Source organism: Halictus rubicundus, chromosome 7, assembly GCF_050948215.1.
Source record: "Halictus rubicundus isolate RS-2024b chromosome 7, iyHalRubi1_principal, whole genome shotgun sequence".
Taxonomy (NCBI): Eukaryota; Metazoa; Arthropoda; class Insecta; order Hymenoptera; family Halictidae; genus Halictus; species Halictus rubicundus.
This window is the reverse complement of record NC_135155.1, coordinates 12,988,522-13,006,185: the sequence shown is the minus strand read 5'-3', so window position 1 is coordinate 13,006,185 and position 17,664 is coordinate 12,988,522. Positions and strand designations below refer to the sequence as shown.

Sequence of the window (17,664 nt, the reverse complement as noted above, 5' to 3'; positions counted from 1 at the left end):
CTGTATCAATTTCAATACATAGGAGCTATGCTTGAGGAATTATTTAACAAATTTATTTCTTTGGCAGAAAATTTGGGTGGACACATTCTCATTATTTTTATAAAATAATGTAAAGTAGTCACTTTTAATGCTCCATAAACCTCGTGTTAAATGTCTCTACTGTTGTGCATTTGATCTCATTTTTGTCGTAACTCACAAAATCCTCAGTCTAATGACTATTCATCGAACTCAATGAATGTATACGTTACACGAAAATGCAAATTTTATTACAAAAGTTACATTATTTGTCTGTCATATGTTTAATATAGTAAAACTTAGCACGTACTTTGAGTAAAAAGGAGAACCGTTAGTACTCGTACTAACACGATTATTACAGTTTATAGCACAGAGAGAGAGAGAGAGAGAGAGAAAAGGAGAGAGAGAGAGTGATAGTATCGAGTGTAGAATCTGTCTCGTATGAAAGTACGCCGGTTTCTTTTCTGGATAGCATACTTAATTAGTTAGCAGCGTCAGGTTCTGTAGTTTTGCGAAGCGTTAAGGTAATCACGTATGTTCGCACGTAAAATCGCCACTTTGAGAATGAGATATTATTACTGTTACGTAGACGGTATGCGAGTCTCTCTGTCGGAGTAGGTTAATGAACATCGAGCTCCAGGCGAGGCACTTATGTTAATAAACAACGTCCTTCAGGTTGCATATGTATGGTGAGTGTCTAATGCCGAATGAATGTGCCGGAGGAATATCAAGAACTACCTGCAAACGATAATGTACACTGATTTTACAAATCAATTCCTGAAATTCAACAATAAAAAAACAGAAAAATAATTTTCGACATTTGAATGAAGAAGTAAATTTTTAGATCAGAAGAGAAAATTTTCGAAACGCTGTCCACGATTGTCTACGCTGTAGGGAAATTGTTAATACTTTTTCCGGACAGTGTGCTCCGGGTCCTGGGATTTGCGAATGATCGTCGGGCAATTGAAAGCGAGCGCTCATGCTATAAGCGGGACTTTTCACTCTAACAGCGTCCGGCTTGACTGCTTCGTAGGTCCCAGGTCCAGGGACTAAAACCCTGTCATCGGTGAACACCTTTTGTCTACCGGAAATCGAATATGCTGGCGCTGTCTTTTTGTTGCCTTCCTTTGTGCCACCAAGTGTGGATGGGATGTTGTAAACGTTCGGGGCTGGAACAGATCAAAATAGAGCAAATATGATTTTTTAAAGAAATTATGTCCCGTGGGAAATCATAACGATATTGATACTCTTCGATTCTTTTAATATTTTTCCTGTTTCAAACTGTGGCTATTCATTTTTGACATAGACGCATAATATCCGCAGTCTAGTTATTTGTTAGTGTTTGATATTCTCAGATGGTACACAGCAAAATAACGTCAAAGAAGCAGAAAAGACAGTTTCGCAGCTGTACCTGGAATATCGTTTGATCTGTCTACATTCGTCCTGAGACCAAAAGTGAATCGCAATGCTTTTTCCAACAAAAGCATAGCTTTTTCTGGACTGTATTCGCCTGGACCTTTAAACGAGTTATACTGATTGAATATTGTCACATGAAACAATGAAAAGATAAATTTCAGTGTGTTTCTGTACCTGGCGTTGAATCAGCTTCGTATACGTTGGTCCTGAGTCCGAAGCTGTACTGTGGAGATTTGTTTAGGTTTACCTTTTCTGGGTGGTAGCTTCCAGGCGCTGCATTTAATACAAAAACGTTGCACAAATACAAACTTCATTTTATATTGACAATGATAGAGTGCGGATCTTTCTTCTTTTAATAGTTTGAATAGGCTCAATGACTCTTTATCTTTTTACTATTATAAATTAAACTTATGAGCTTTTGTTATAAATGCACAAAATCCGCAGTCTAATGATAAACATTCGAAAAATATTTATTACCAGGAAGGTTGTCAGGTTTGTCGACGTATGCCTTCACGCCAAACGAATACTCTGGAGACTTATCTAAATTGACTTTCTCTGGGGAATAGGTGCCAGGAGCTACAAAATTAAAGGTACAATACTAACATATTGTCAATACGTTACATTTGTTTAATCATTAATATATTCCGACTCTAAATAAAAGCCATGTTCATGGTGAAACTGTTACGTGTAAGAAGTGCAGGTAAATAGAAGCCTAGAAGGCTGGAGCATCTTCTTTCGTAGCATGAAAAGCATTATATGTTCTAATTAGAGCCCTTACTGTTTCAGTACAGAATTTTTCGCAAGAACCCACTGTATCATTTTGAGTTTATCGAGCATACAATGATAGCATACAGGTCCGTAATGAGAAGTATGAAATGTTAGCCATACAGAATTCTCTTCGTAACTGTGAAAACTTCGGGTTCGCAGTCACAGTAATAGAAGAGGTACTACATTCTTAGCGTTCCGAACGTCGAGAAGAATAGAGATTGAGAAAGAAAGAATCTCGTACGAGTTCAGAATTTTAAATTCAAAAATCAAAATTCCTTATTTTTGATTTTCGGCCAATGAAACTATTACGATCATTTTCGTCTCGTTTTTCTGATTAAAATGATACCAAGCACCATATAATTACGATCATAATTACTTGTGCAATAAGCGATTCAAGTTTCAGACTTCACATTTGCAGAATTTGTGCCTCTACTGAAACTTCATATGTCATTTTAATCAGAAAAACGAGACGAATACGATGTTAAAAGTTTCATTTAAAAAAATAAAAAATTAGAAAATTTTAACAGTTACAGAGAGAATACTGTAGTTATTCGACGAGCGAATGACGCAGAGATTTAGGTGATTCCATTTAGCTGAAATGGCCTGTATATCTGAATAGTAAGAGCCTTAATTGTAATTGATAGCTGCACTAACATTGACTGGATGGTAAGCCCAACTACAGTGAACGTCGTTAGTAAGTTGTTAATCCACACCATTACCTGGTGTATCCCTAGGCTTATCCAATGGCTTTCTGTTACCAAAACTGAAATAAGGTTTATGTTCCAAATTTACTACTTTCTCTGGATAGTAATCAGCAGGGCCTACCGAGGCAATCAAAACATTAGTATTCGAGTATACCAACTGTTAAACCTATACCAACTGAACTTTTCGAAATGTAACAAGCTCCAGCAACAGTCCAAATCAATTCACCTGGATTGTTATTGGGCTTTTCCGGCGATCCTTTCCCGCATATGCTATACTGAGGCCCTTTATTTAGGTTTACTTTCTCAGGGCTATACGTCCCTGGAGCTACAATGATAAGTGTAATGTTAATTCATTTGCTATGACATACAGGGCGAGTCACTTAATTGTGCCACCTGAATTTATTTGTAACCTACTTGTTGCACAATAAAAAGTTTTAAATAAAAGTTCCTTTATATCAAATAAGACATGCAATGTGATCATTGCTACGTGTACTATTTAAATATGTGATTCGAAGGAGTAAAAAAGTATATAGTGGTATATAGTGTGAAAAAGTAATAGTTACCGAGATATTGTGACGTTTTTCTGATTAAAACGATATGCAAGGTCACTTTCGTATCCCGATAACAAAGTGAAATATAAAAAAAAACAATTATTACATTGTATGTACCGGTTTAATGTCTATCAACTTCTGTTTGAAACAGTATTTGATGCAACAAGTTGGTTACAAGTACATTCAGGTGGTGTAGTTAAGTGACTTGACCTGTATTTTAATATTTGTTCGGTTAGTTACCTGGATTATCATTAATCTTCTCTGGTGATCCTTTGCCAGTTAAACTGTACTGAGGACCTCTACCCAAATTTGCCTTCTCAGGACTATACGTGCCAGGTGCTGCCATAACAGATGCAATATGCATATAGGTATTATCTACTGCGAAAAATCTTTGCGGTTTATTTTTATAGTAATCACCTGGATTTTCATTGGGTTTCTCTGGCATCCCTTTCCCTGATAAACTATATTCTGGGCCCTTGTGTAAATTTACTTTTTCGGGACTATATGTTCCTGGAGCTAGTATACCAAACATAAAAATAAATTTTGACATACTGCAGAGAGTAAAGATTTTTTATACTAACCTGGTGTGTCGCTCAGTTTCTCAGACGGGCCTTTACCGCTCAAACTATACTCTGGGCCCTTGTGTAAATTTACTTTTTCGGGACTATACGTTCCTGGAGCTAGTATACAAGAAATGAAAATAAATTTTGACATACTGCAGAGAGTAAAGATTTTTTATACTAACCTGGTGTGTCGCTCAGCTTCTCAGACGGGCCCTTACCGCTCAGACTATACTCTGGGCCTTTGTGTAAATTAACTTTTTCGGGACTATACGTTCCTGGAGCTAGTATACAAGAAATGAAAATAAATTTTGACATACTGCAGAGAGTAAACATTTTTTATACTAACCTGGTGTGTCGCTCAGTTTCTCAGACGGGCCCTTACCGCTCAAACTATACTCTGGGCCCTTGTGTAAATTTACTTTTTCGGGACTATAAGTTCCTGGAGCTAATATACAGAAACACAAATAAATTTTTACATACTGCGGAGAGTAAAGATTTTTTTATACTAACCTGGTGTGTCGCTCAGTTTTTCAGACGGGCCCTTACCGCTCAGACTATACTCTGGACCCTTGTGTAAATTTACTTTTTCGGGACTATAAGTTCCTGGTGCTAGTATACAAATATACAAATGAAATCAAAGTAAATCATTTACTGCACGGAGTAAAGATTTTTTATACTAACCTGGGGTATCACTTAGTTTCTCAGAGGGGCCCTTACCACTCAAACTATACTCTGGGCCTTTGTGTAAGTTCACCCTTTCCGGGCAGTAATCTCCAGGCGCTATAATTTACCCGTATTTATTCCTTTACTAATGAAAACAAGGTAAAAACGAAGAAAACATTCTATCGTAGGGCTGTCTACCTGGATTATTGTTCGGCTTGTCCAGTGATGTTCTCAGTCCGAAACTATACTCAGGTGATTTGTTAAGGTTTACCTTCTCAGGGAAGTATGCTCCGGGTGCTGCAAGTCATATACGATATAAATCTAACTTGAAAGATTACACTACTCTGTTTTTAGCTTTTCTACAAATCTGCTTCGTGAAAATTCTAGCGAGGGAGATTGCAGTTCTATTTATTGCTTTTCTACAAATCTGCATAGCTTCATGAAAATTCCAGGACATAATGAATGGGAAACATGCTTTTACAGAGAAAGTGAATGCGAAAGACGTCTCTATTGAATCCCATTAAATCCGTCACCAAATTTTTTTTAAACTACTTTGAGATTAAGAGACGTTTCTATGTGTTCACACGTAGCTCTTCATTTCTCCTCGATTGTGTTGCGTTCACAGGGGATTACGAACCTGGCGTGTCGTCCGGTTTCTCGTGTGCAGCCTTACCGCTCAAGCTGTACTGCGGACCCCTGTCTAAGTTGACCTTCTCTGGACTGTAAGTGCCGGGAGCTGCGAAAATACGACCCTAATCTGTGAGCTGCTCTCCGGGAATCTATACTTCGTCCAGCGAGTCGAGTTAACAAAGGAAAAGAAATGCACGCGGTAGCCACTCGAACGCGACAGAGTTGTAGTTACATTTACTCAGATAGTTAGCAAAGGATGCTAATGCTACACCGACTGGTCTCGTCCGGTCGAGTATAGCTCGGTCGAAAGATCATTTTACCTGGTGCGTCGTTCGCTTTCTCAATCATATGTCTCTTGGCAGTCAGTGTCGTTCGAATTGATCTTTTTTCTGGGAGCGAACAAGGTATATAGGAAAAGAGATTGACGTACCAGGTGTGTCGTCCGGTTTCTCCGTGCGCCCTTTACCTGCGAGGCTGTACTGAGGACCTCTGTTCATGTTTACCTTCTCTGGGCTGTACGTGCCAGGCGCTACAAGAATAAGTAAGCGTGCGTCGATATTTATTTGTGTCACGTGATTCTGCAGAATGTTTCGTTTGCGCAGACGGTCACTTGTCGTCATTACTACCCTTGTGTGCTAGGGCGAGCTCGTTTGGTTCAGAATGATGAGCTAGTGAGTGGGTAATGTATCAATGTATACATAAATCACACATTGATATACTCGTAAGCCGATATTTTCATACATCGATAGAATGAACAATTGGCAGACACATTAGCTCGTTGAACGATGGGTTAATTGATAGGTAGACTGTTTGATAGATTCATTGATAAATTTATTAGTAGATTGATTGATCCATACACTGATTGATAAACTCGTTGATAGATTGATTGACAGATTCTAAGACCGATTGATAGATTTGATTGATACTGTGAACAGATTGCTATATTGGCAGAGTGATAGATAAGTCCCTAATACTCGGAAGAACTCGTGAATTACATTATCTGTGAACCCAAAGAGTTTGCTATTGGCACATGTTTTTCTCTCCACGAAAGAATAACGAAGATGTTATGCGAACAAGGTAAACGAAACACTCTTTGTATTTGTCGCTTCGCCGACCAGCGCGCTGGATAAGGAAACCTCTACCGAATCGTCCTAATGTCCAACCAAAAATCAACAGAACATAATATTTACATTTTGTGCGTTTCTCGGAAGTTTCAATTTGTACTCGTCATTCAACAACGTCGTTTTCGACGAAATTGAACCTTGGGTTTAAGTAAACAAGCGAAAAGTAATTATTAAACAAGCTCGAAATGCGTGCTTCCTGTAATCGTTTCATTAATATCGTTGACGTAACCGGTTGGGATGAAGTAAAAAAATACGTGGAATGTCGGGTGCCACGATTGCTATTGTCGAGAGTCCTTGGGACGACGGGTTGGTCGGCGAAGCGCGCTAATCTAGCAAATTTTTCGATTACCTGGAGTGTGACTTGGCTTGTCGAGAGACGGCCTGAGCCCGAAGCTGAATTGCGGAGCGTTGTCCAATCTTACCTTCTCCGGGCAGTAAGCTCCGGGCGCTGTTTGTCGCAACAGAGGGAAATGTTTAAACAATGTGGACAAACAGTCCGTCGAGCCGTCAATAAGTTCCGTTACAACTTTCGAAAAAAATTACTGATCAACTAAAAAACTAAACTAAATGACTGAATTACTAGAGAACAACAGTACAACTGAATAATTGAAAACAGAAATTATTTCTGGCTGGAGTTCGTGAAGGTATACCATCGAAAATAAATAATACATTCTTTCGAAAACATCCTTAGTAAGCGTAATGCATGCATTTCATACGATTCGGTTCATGCACTGTTGATCCAAACGGTACTATACCTACAAGGTATTAATAGTCTACTTCAAAGAGGAAGTCTCGAACAGCGAGCAGGCGAATTAATTAATAGTTTACCAAGCTGCGAAATCAGATGAGTAGCCGAGCAAAGGTTGCAACTGCGCGAGAGTAGTATCGTAGGTCATCCCTTAAAGTTCATAACGAAATTAACAGTCGAATACCTAAAGCTTATTTAAGGTTTTATTCCTCGTTTGTTCGTCTTGGTTCATCGATCTTCCTAAGACGCCAATTTCGTAGCTTCTGTCGTGCAACGAATTAACGATTTTAACAATTTACTTCGAGTTTAACCTGCGGTCGGAGAAGAAATAATTAAAATAGTGCCAATTCATTTGTCATTTTAATTCCTCGATAACTGTATCGTAATTTCGAAATTAACACTGCCGATTCATTTTCATTCTTTTTCCCCCTAATTAACACTTAACGCATTACTGTTTGAGATGTACTCCGTTCCACGAATGTGCTCGTTCATAAAGATGAAGTATATTTAATTTAACTTGATTGGTCTTATAATGATTACTTGTAATTAAAGTAAAGTTCTTAATTATTCAATTTTGTTAACAAAGAATCGACGGATCGATAAATTAATCAATCAATCGGTGGATCGATGAATCGGTAGCTTGATATACTAATAGATCGATTGGTAAATGGATAGATTGGTAGAACAGTTGATGAATATATTGATAAATTAATTCATTGATATATTGGTGAATTGGCGGACACAGAGATCCCTATATTGATAGATATATTAATAGATTGGTACATTGATAGTTCGATTGATAACTTGTCAGAGTGGTAAATGGTTAGATTAATCAATGGATACATTGATAGATCGATCTTTTACTGGTAGATTGATAGATCGAAAACATTAATAAATGGAATATTGAGTCAACCGAGAACTTTACTTTAATTATTTGTAATAACATTGTGCAAAAGTCTTTTAAAAAGATCAGTGAATTGATAAAAATGACTTAGAATTAACGAATCGATAGAAGAGTAGATCTGCGAATACCGTAATAAAATGATTCGTTTTTGGTAGTTCTAGCGTTAATATCGCAAAAATAATATTGCCGATTATTTGTTAAAATTACTCAAAGCGATTTTAAGTAGCGAACTCGATTTACTTTTGATTAGTACTTTTAACCAATTGTCAATTAGCGTTTCCTGAAGGTAAAAGGAGGTTGCTAGGTGTAATTACCAGGAGCATCGCTCGATTTGTCCAACTGCGGCTTTAAGCCGAAACTATACTCGGGGGCTTTGTCGAGATTCACCTTTTCGGTGCAATAGTCGCTCGGCGCTACGATCAAGATTCGATTAGATTATTAGAACTAGACCTACGAGCAAGTGAAACTGTCGAAAAATCATTTTTCTTCGATGTTGTTTTATTCTCATTCTGTGGTCGAAGTCGGTGAACATCGTAGAATTTCGAGAAAGCTTACCAGGTGTACAGCTCACTTTGTCGGTTTGCGTTTTGATGCCGAACGAGTACTTCGGCGAGCTGTCCAGAATGATCTTCTCCGCTTTCTCGGGATTATAATCGCCCGGCGCCGGTGTCACCTCTTGTCTCGACGACTTGCTGCGGCCGTGCAACGACGATGCAGGCGCTGCATCCTTCCCTTCGAATTCAAAACAGTCCAACATGAAATCACGCTCCTTCAACTTTAAAGTTGCATCTGTCGTACAGATTAAAACGACCTGCATCGAACTTCTTAATGTGGACGATCAATGTGGGGATTGTGGATTTTTACGGAAGTGCAAATTTGTATAAAGTAATTTATGTAAACTGGACTCGAGTAAAAAATTGGATAATCGTGGAAGAGTAAAATTTTATGAAGTAATTTATGTAAATTGGATTTAAATGAAAATCCAATTATTTCAGTGAGAGTCCTATTCGGTCAGAAAAATAACGATAGAAGAAAGAGCATTGTTGATAAGGTCACCGCACACATTATGGGCCGCGAGGGTGAAGGAATTTCGTGAATTACGTCCATTAAAAGGCCTATACTGTTGCGAAATAACGCTGCCCCGAAGAGTTTGATCGATAACTCATCTGTACGCTGAATAGCGACGCTCGCAATATCATCACTTCGACCGAGTTCCCTTTCAAAGGAACCGACACGGACATTGTTTCGTAAATAGAGCGATCAGTGGTGACCGATAGTGCTGCGGAGTCATTAAATGACGTTAGAGTTGGTGATCGGTAAAACTAGTTCATATAACTACATAGTAATAACGAGACCGTGTTCGTTCGGACTTGCCGTGATTTTTCTTATAACGTGTGCTTCACTGGTAGATGATGGATTCTCGCATTGATAAGTAGATTGGTCTATCAATGGATTGGTAGATGGAATTATTGATAACTGATACGTAGATTGGTAGATTGATTGGTAAATTTATATGTATCATAGATCGTTGGATTTTTAGATTTATATGTAGATTCGTGGATTGTTGACAGAAAGAATGTGAAATTTTCACCTTTCGCGCTGAGACCGGAAACGTTGTATTGGCCGGGACCTGGTCCGGGGCTGTCGTTTTTCGCAGAGTGCCTTCGAACCGTTACGAAAATTGACATTAGCGCACTACGAAATCGATGTTACCAATTTCCATTCAACTGGAGCTTTTCTACTACCTGCTTCCAAAAGAGAAGGCCGGAGCTCTGCCTCGCTTCGAGTCGGGAACGGTCTTTCCTGAAAGTTCATTTATCAGTACACTCGATAACTATTCGTCTGCACCTCGTGAGAAGACATGCAACAAGGAAAATCGTAAATACCAATTAATGGCGGCAGGGTGACACAAGCTGGACCCGGGCTGGTGTACTCGGCTGCGATGGGACCTCGCCTTTTCGTTGGTGTCCACGGTCTTTGCGTTATACCGCCCATTCTTCTCGGGATACCTTATCTTTCTTCCTAGGTCAAAGAAAGAATAATAAAACAAAACGTATGGATAGAGAAGTAATAACAGAAGTTGATTGTTCACTGTACGTCTCAATACCCGATCCAACGAAACCAGTCAGCGTAGATAAACAATTGTTTAAGTAATGGATAACTGTTTGAATGACGAATACTGATTTAAATAATGTATAAGTGTTTTTCGAACACTCGCGTTTCCCTATTTAGCTCGGATAATCGCGGTTCTACCGTGCCTGAAAAATGAAACTTCAACTCTTCAAGCATTTGTTTACCTTCACTGACAGAACTCGTTGGACGAAGTGCAGATGTAAGCTGGAATTTATTTAATGAACATGAAATCGGGTCTGGTTCGATTGACGCTTGATCCAGCTCGATCTATTCGGTCGGTTGACGGTTTAATTAGCTCGGAAACGATTTTTCGAGTAATTCTAAATCTAAACCGTGTTTGAGGGCCCGGTCTTCGTAGATTCGCGATAAGGTAGAGTGACTACATTACCGTCAAAAAATGGTTTCACGTGCCCCAAGTTTTCGTCCTTATATAAGAATATTTTGTCGCTGATAAAGGGCTCATTCGAAAGAGGAAGGTTCGATCTAGTGCGCGCTGGTCAGAAGCTGTCGAGATTATGCAGATATTTGGTACCATAAGCGGTAGAAGTAGGCCAAAAATTGACGATGTGCATGCCGTGGAATCCAAGGATTTTTATGCCATTGGATGAGTTTTCTGGATGAAATCGAGAGCAGCGCGCACTAGAAAATATCTCCAGCTACAAATCGAGCTATATTTTGTCTTGATTCTCTGCGAAGTAAAGCCTAAAACTTGAAGCGCGTTTCTGGCGTCAGAATTCATAATGTGACAAGTTTAGTCACAGACTTAAGACCCGTCGGATCAAGACCAAGACGGATCTTAAGTGCTGTGTTTGAAGGCTGTGATTGGAAATTATTCATTAAAAAGTCACGTGGCTATCCCGGGCCCTTCAACGTGAAGATAGTCACCTAAAAACACCTCGAGGAGCTTGTCCGACCAGCTATGTCCTTTTTCCCTTCGCGAGGTACAAGCAAGCTTTCCTCGGGGATTGCGCAACATACGGCCTTCGAAAGCCGGGCCACAGAAACGACTCACTAAGTTCCATATAAGTGTATGTCCATGGTGGGCAGCCAGAATCGCCCACCATTCGGCATTGGACTGAATAAAACATGAATATCACAAATTGTACGACGGTTTTCAAACAACCCGAATAAATACGGGCCGAACCAGATGACTCATGGCCTACTTATAGTGCAGGTACTTATAGTGCTTTTGTAGCCGGAGCTGTTTATATCGTGCGACGATAATAATTGTATTTGGAACGATCCTCGAGCCGGATCAGGATTATGGAGATTTATGTGAATATTTCAAGATGACGACGGACAAACACAGCTCAATTTCGCGCACCTAATGTCTTGCAGGATTCTGCGGTTCGCCGTGAACCGCGCTGTCATCCCTTACCGCCATTGTAGATCATCCTTCTAAACGATACATTGCGGTTCACGATTGCTGACGATTGGGTAAGGTATTAAGGTATTCTCGCGTGATTTTCAAGTCTCTAAATTTCTATAAAAATTGCTAAAAGAGGCTCTTTCTAAAACTTTTTTACTTGAGCCCGCAGTGAAATCGATTGACGCAGAAACAAACGACAGGGATCACCCGTTTCGTCGGTAGGTATACATAATATTAGGTCGTCCCATAAGTTCGTGCCGTTTACTTTTGTACCATTTAAATTCTAAAAATAAAATATGTAATCGCCCTTTCATTCCACAACCTCTTACGACCTTTTTGGCAAAGACATCGTACCGTCACTATAAAATTTCTGCGGTTTTTCATTAAAATACTTTTCAATGGTGAATAATATAAATATATCCACGGCACGAATTTATGGGACGACCTAATATGTTATAACTGGAACCTAATGAGAACCTGAATAGAATATAAATAGAACCTAAATATAATAAACACGGAATCTAACTATAACCTGATCAGGACTAGGTCCGGTCCGATACCTTAAAAATATCTGCATCGAAAACAAGTATAGTAAACCTCGAATAGAACATAAATGGAACCCGACAGGAATATAAAACAGAATAAACATAGAACCGAAGCAGAAGCAAAGCAGAATCTAACTAGACTCCAACTAAAGCCTGCAATCGTCGATTGACTTGTTGCATCATCGGAGACCATTTAACGATCCGTTTAAGAGTTAATAATGACAAAATCTCCGAAGCGAGTCATTTTATTCCCCCAGGCAGCTCCAGTATCAATTTCCATACGTTAAAACCTGCTCGTGTCTTCAGTAATACCTGTGTACATTTAACACCGAACCGGCCCCAGACAGAAAGTCGACCGCGAAATCAATCAACTGGCAGAGGCGCGAGCTAAAAATGGGAATCGAGTGATCCACCACCAATTTCACTCGTCCGTTTCCATTGCACGGATCGGTGAACCAACAACGTGCGTTACGAAACCGCCGTAGGAACAATGACGGGTGAATCGCACGATCCCGATCTGCATAGGTGAAAATAATTCATTTTCCGAATACGGAGTAGGCGTGAGCCACAGGCCGCGTATGACCAAAACGAGCGCAAGCGGATGATTCGTAAGACGAAAAATCATCGCCTTTTTAAGCGACTTCGTTCACTCTCTCACGTTTCTCGTATTTTTTTTCTTTCCGCCGATTTTCCTCGAGGGAAATCCACCGTCGCGTCGCCTCGCGCCGTGGTAAATCAGATCTCGAGGAATTATGTTCTCGCGGGGAAAGCGCGTTGCTTTCAGAGCAAAGTAGAAATTAGAGAATGCCGCTGTCGTCGGATATTTATTCGAAATTATAAGGAGAAAGCGGCGATCGCAGTTAGAACAAACCGAGGCCGCGAAGAGATCGAACGATTGATATTTGCACTCGATGGTTTCGGTTTCTGCAAAACGCAACATGTATCCGCGATTTTCTCTATGAATTTTTCATTTGCGAAATGTCGATCGATGTAGCGGTGTTCGAACGGTGAATATATTCGGACTTTATGATATTTTTTAGAAGAATATCGATATCTAAAATAAAATATGTAATACAATCTAAATAGAGGCTTACATTTTATCAAACTGTTCTAATCAAATGCCACAGACTGTGTACCACTGCATAGGGTGTCCATTTGAAAACTTTCCAGCTAGAATATCTCGAAAAGTATGAAAGATATTAAAAAAGTGTAAAACACGTGTCCAAGGATTTCGAGGGGGAAAGAGGGGGGTAGTATCAGTTTTTTATTTGGATGGCGTTTTCAAGGTCATTTGAAGGTCCACTTTGTTTTTTCAACTGGTTCTTTTCTAAACAATAATACAGACGATTCTCAAATTCTGGAAGAACATTTTTGAAGGTATCTATTGGTATAGCTCTACGTTGCTGTACAATTCTGCGACGCAGAATCGTTGACGCTTTCTGGTTGTGTTTTATAAACAACAGACTTTAAGTGTCCCCACAAAGTCGACTGGAGTTAGATCTAGTGATCTCGGTGGCGAACTCAATAACATCTCTTCTACCGATCCATCTTAGTGGGAATCGATTGTTTAACCACTGGCGAACTGGTAACGTGTAATGCGGGGGAGCACCATCATGTTGGAAGTACAAAAGTTCTTCATTTAACAACAAATTGTCGTTTTCAAGACTTTCTGTTATAAGTGGATCAATGATGTCGTCCAGTAAATTTAAATACCGATTGCCATTCAAATTCTCGTGGAAAAACTCTCTTTTCACACTTGACTAAATAGTACAAACTTATATTGAATGACAGACAACATAAACAAGAGATCAATAGAGGACAATTTTGTTTTCAAACGGTACGGGCTAGTACGACTGGAAAACATCAACGATTTGCGTCAAAGAATTGTACACAATAATATGCCTCGCTCTACTTCTCTTTAAATATCTCCGAAAACTAGTGCGCGGATGAAAAAATGTATCCTACGAAAATTGCTGGTCTTTTTACGTACAATAAGATTCCATAATAAAAAATATAGGTTTCCATTTGAAAAAACAAAGTTGACCTCCAAATGACCTTGAAAACTCTTTCCCCCTCGAAATCCTTGGACAGGTGTTTTACACTTTTTTAATATCTTTCATACTTTTCGAGATATTCGGCTGGAAAGTTTTCAAATGAACACCTTGTACATCCAACGACGAAACGGATATCCACTTAATCGGCTTCGTTTGCACGCGGGGGGTAAAACCGACCTAATTTCGACAGAAAAAATGTTGGATAAAAGTTCGGCCGTATCTGGGTTAAGGAAACAATGATATCTGAAATTTCATTCATAGGTCAGGTAACGCGCTACCGTCAAGGATATTTCGGCTTCGATTACACCTTTACCGTAAGGAACGACGGCGATGAGTAAGTCTGAGTAATGGAGCATGCCGTAAACAAATATTATGTCACCACGTACCGCTCGCGTCGTCGTCGGTGATCGGAAAGACATAAATGGCAATTTATCTTAGACTTCGTCCATTATTATTCGTAATAATTCGATGACTCATGCTGTCTTGAAGTCAAGTCGCTCGAATAATTCGATAACGCGACGACATCGAAAACTCTTCGAAGCGTCGCTCGAACACGCGGTCTTTAGTTGATAATGGGGACACGAGAATTGTCGAATATGCCCGAATTTTGCCTCGCTTGAGAAAACGCGATACGAGCGTAAATGAGTCATTAAATCGAAAGTTACACATGTTGTCAATTAGCGCGATAATTTCGCCAGATGACGAAGCTGGCCGAGGGAGATAATTGTCACCGAATGTCGGGGAATAATTGCAACTAGAGTTTTATAGGTTGCTTTCTATCTAAGGACAATTTAATCGTCTTGTTACGACCTTGTCGTGTTTTAATCGGTACGTTGTTACATCTTGAATCTAAGTACTCGGGCATTGGAACTTGAATCGGTGTATTCGGATGTTCGATATTAAATGTGACTACTCCAGTATTAAACTTGCATCATTATTACGAGTTCGAGTACTAGTACTATTACTTAAGTTTAACTACTCGAGAACCCAAACTTGAATCTGAATAGTCGAGTACACCAATTTGAATTTGAGTACTCGAGTACCCCAATTTGAATTTGAGTACTTGAGTAACCCAATTTGAAACGGAGTACTTGAGTAACCCAATTTGAAACGGAGTACTTCAGTACCCCAATTTGAATATAGGTAGTCGAATACTCCAATTTGAATATAGGTACTCGAGTTCCCCAATTTGAATCCGCTTACTCGAGCACCCTTTGGATCCGAGTACTAGAGTTCCCAAATGTAGATTGAGTAGTTACGCGAGTAATACGCGAGTATTCAAATTTGAATTTGAGTACTCGAGTGCTTAAACATTATTTTCAATACCCAAGTAATACATCTTAAATCTGAATGCTCATTTCGGTATTCATGCATCCAAACTTGTATCTCAGTACACGAATATTTAAGCGTGCATCTGAATACTCAAGTATACAAACTCCAATTTAAGTACTTAAGTATCCGAATATCTAGTGAAAATTTATCATAGCCTATTTTCACAACATCCCCAACTATAAAGATAGAAAACCTTAGACGTCTTTTAATTTTCGAAAACAGTATTTCATTCGCTTTAACAAACATCAATTTTCTGCGTTACTATATTTACAAAGATAAACTAATTTTTATCGTCGCGGAATGTCTTGAGCACATATTTGCGATGTAAGATTAAAGCATTTCACTTTGCACTTAGGATTATCATTGAGGTTGAAATATTTCATACGCCGAAATTATACCGTATTTATACGGAACTAATTTGTATTTGTATTTGTAATTAATTTGATTAACTATTCGTTCATGTACATATAAAATATTATTTTATTTGCACAGACAAAAATGATTTTATAAATGTTCGTTTCAGTTATCCCGAGTAAATACTGAAAAATACATGCGACGCTTATCGCATATCAGTAAAATCCTATAAATAGTCCGTCTAGTACTTAAATTAATGCCAAATAAGTTCTTGTTTTAACACAACCAATAGAACGCGGTTTCGGAAGTACAGTGATCTGCCCATTGTACAACTTTCTAAATAAAGTTCATCTTTTCGTATAAAATACGTTCACGATTTGTCACCAGTCACTGTCAGTCTTTCTAAATATTGTTATTCTACATGCGAAACAATATTTTAGCCAGCACTGGTTGATTCGCAATTTATGTTAAATTTGAATCACCTGTATATATTATGTGGCAGCGAAGCTCCCCTAAATGGTGCAAGGATTATGCGAAGGAGCAGCAAGGCAACTAATTGAATCACAGATTTAATCGTTTGAACGGTTCACAGAGAAATCACGGAAGCACCAGTGATCGACGTGCTCGCACAGAAGACGCGTTCCTGACTGAAAATCATGCGTCGCGGTATCACGAGCATGTGTCCCTCGCTCCCACTCCTTGATTCAGATTATCGAGCGCAGGCGTTGCTCGCCGTTATCCTGGCGCGCTCTTTTCCAGTACTAGGTACATTTCAAATAAAAGGTATTGGAAATAATCATTCTAATATTTTCTTAAAGCACATCTCTATAAAAATATAACTGCAAAAGGATTTGTTTAACTTCGTAGGAATAATGAAGTTATGGATGTTTAAAGGACGCGGTTCTCACAGTACAGAACCGATATATCTGGCGACGGTCAGCGATGACCGCCATTACCACGGAAGTGCAAACATGTTGATTGTTACATCTTGATTGATGGCGCTCACCGATGACCGTCGTGATAGCAAATGTAAGAAGAAAATTTCTGTAAATGAATTGTTCTGTGACGGTCACCGGTCACCGTCAAAGTAAAAGGAATGTCTTAGCACGTTGCGGTGGTTATTGGTGATCGTCACGTTAATAAGTATACACGTTTATCATCGTGACGGTCACCGGTGACCGTCAAAATGTAACGAATGTTCTGGCAAGTTGCCTGTCGCGATTGTCACTGGTGATTATCATGTTAATGAATATGTTAACGCGTTGATCATCGTGACGGTCACCGGTGACGTTCGTGACGGTGGAGACGTTCACACAAATAACTGTTGCGTCACCGTTATTAATCTTGATAATAAAGGTATCTAATCGCATTTGAAAATGCATTTTTGCTTGATTGATAGCAGGTACGCATTCTGTTACGAGCTGTGAAATACGGAATTATCGAAAGGGTAATAATTATTATGATTCTTAATTGTTCAGTTTTTCTCCACTTTGTACGGACATTGAGTCAAAAACGGCCCATGGATTTTGTGAGAGATTATTTAATAAATATCCATATTCGGGCCCACATTATGATAAAACATTCGCAAAATCTGAACGAATGCAGTCTTGCCCTGTTTTCCAAGGCGTACATATAAAGTATGTAGTCGCTTCTAGCGCTTGATGGTATAGATGGTAATAGAAAAAAGGCAAGGCACATTTGAGTCTATGGTAGGCGGACTAAAATCGTCGTTCGTTGGAACATGTTGCAGGAAAGACGCCGCTACTCGGCAATGATACATCGGAGATGGTA

At 39.2% G+C, this 17,664-nt stretch overlaps 1 protein-coding gene across 6 annotated transcripts; it reads right to left on the bottom strand.

Moving 5' to 3' along the window:
* Positions 1 to 240: 240 nt before the first annotated feature.
* LOC143355524 (uncharacterized) lies at positions 241 to 16,535 on the bottom strand. Of its 6 annotated transcripts, none has more exons than XM_076790392.1 (24): positions 16,356 to 16,535; positions 9,973 to 10,108; positions 9,832 to 9,889; positions 9,678 to 9,748; positions 8,642 to 8,818; positions 8,401 to 8,499; positions 6,784 to 6,882; positions 5,741 to 5,839; positions 5,318 to 5,416; positions 4,879 to 4,977; positions 4,699 to 4,797; positions 4,528 to 4,626; positions 4,364 to 4,462; positions 4,200 to 4,298; positions 4,036 to 4,134; positions 3,872 to 3,970; positions 3,695 to 3,793; positions 3,130 to 3,228; positions 2,919 to 3,020; positions 1,909 to 2,007; positions 1,606 to 1,704; positions 1,427 to 1,531; positions 925 to 1,184; positions 241 to 753 (listed from the first exon to the last, which is right to left on the bottom strand). In XM_076790392.1, exons 2-24 carry the CDS (start codon positions 10,079 to 10,081, stop codon positions 670 to 672), a joined length of 2,451 nt encoding a protein of 816 aa, XP_076646507.1. In that variant the 5' UTR covers positions 10,082 to 10,108; positions 16,356 to 16,535; the 3' UTR covers positions 241 to 669. The 6 variants fall into 6 exon arrangements, with proteins under 6 accessions (XP_076646507.1, XP_076646508.1, XP_076646510.1 ...); XM_076790393.1 differs by having other exon boundaries at positions 9,973 to 10,104; XM_076790395.1 differs by lacking the exon at positions 4,036 to 4,134.
* Positions 16,536 to 17,664: the final 1,129 nt, after the last annotated feature.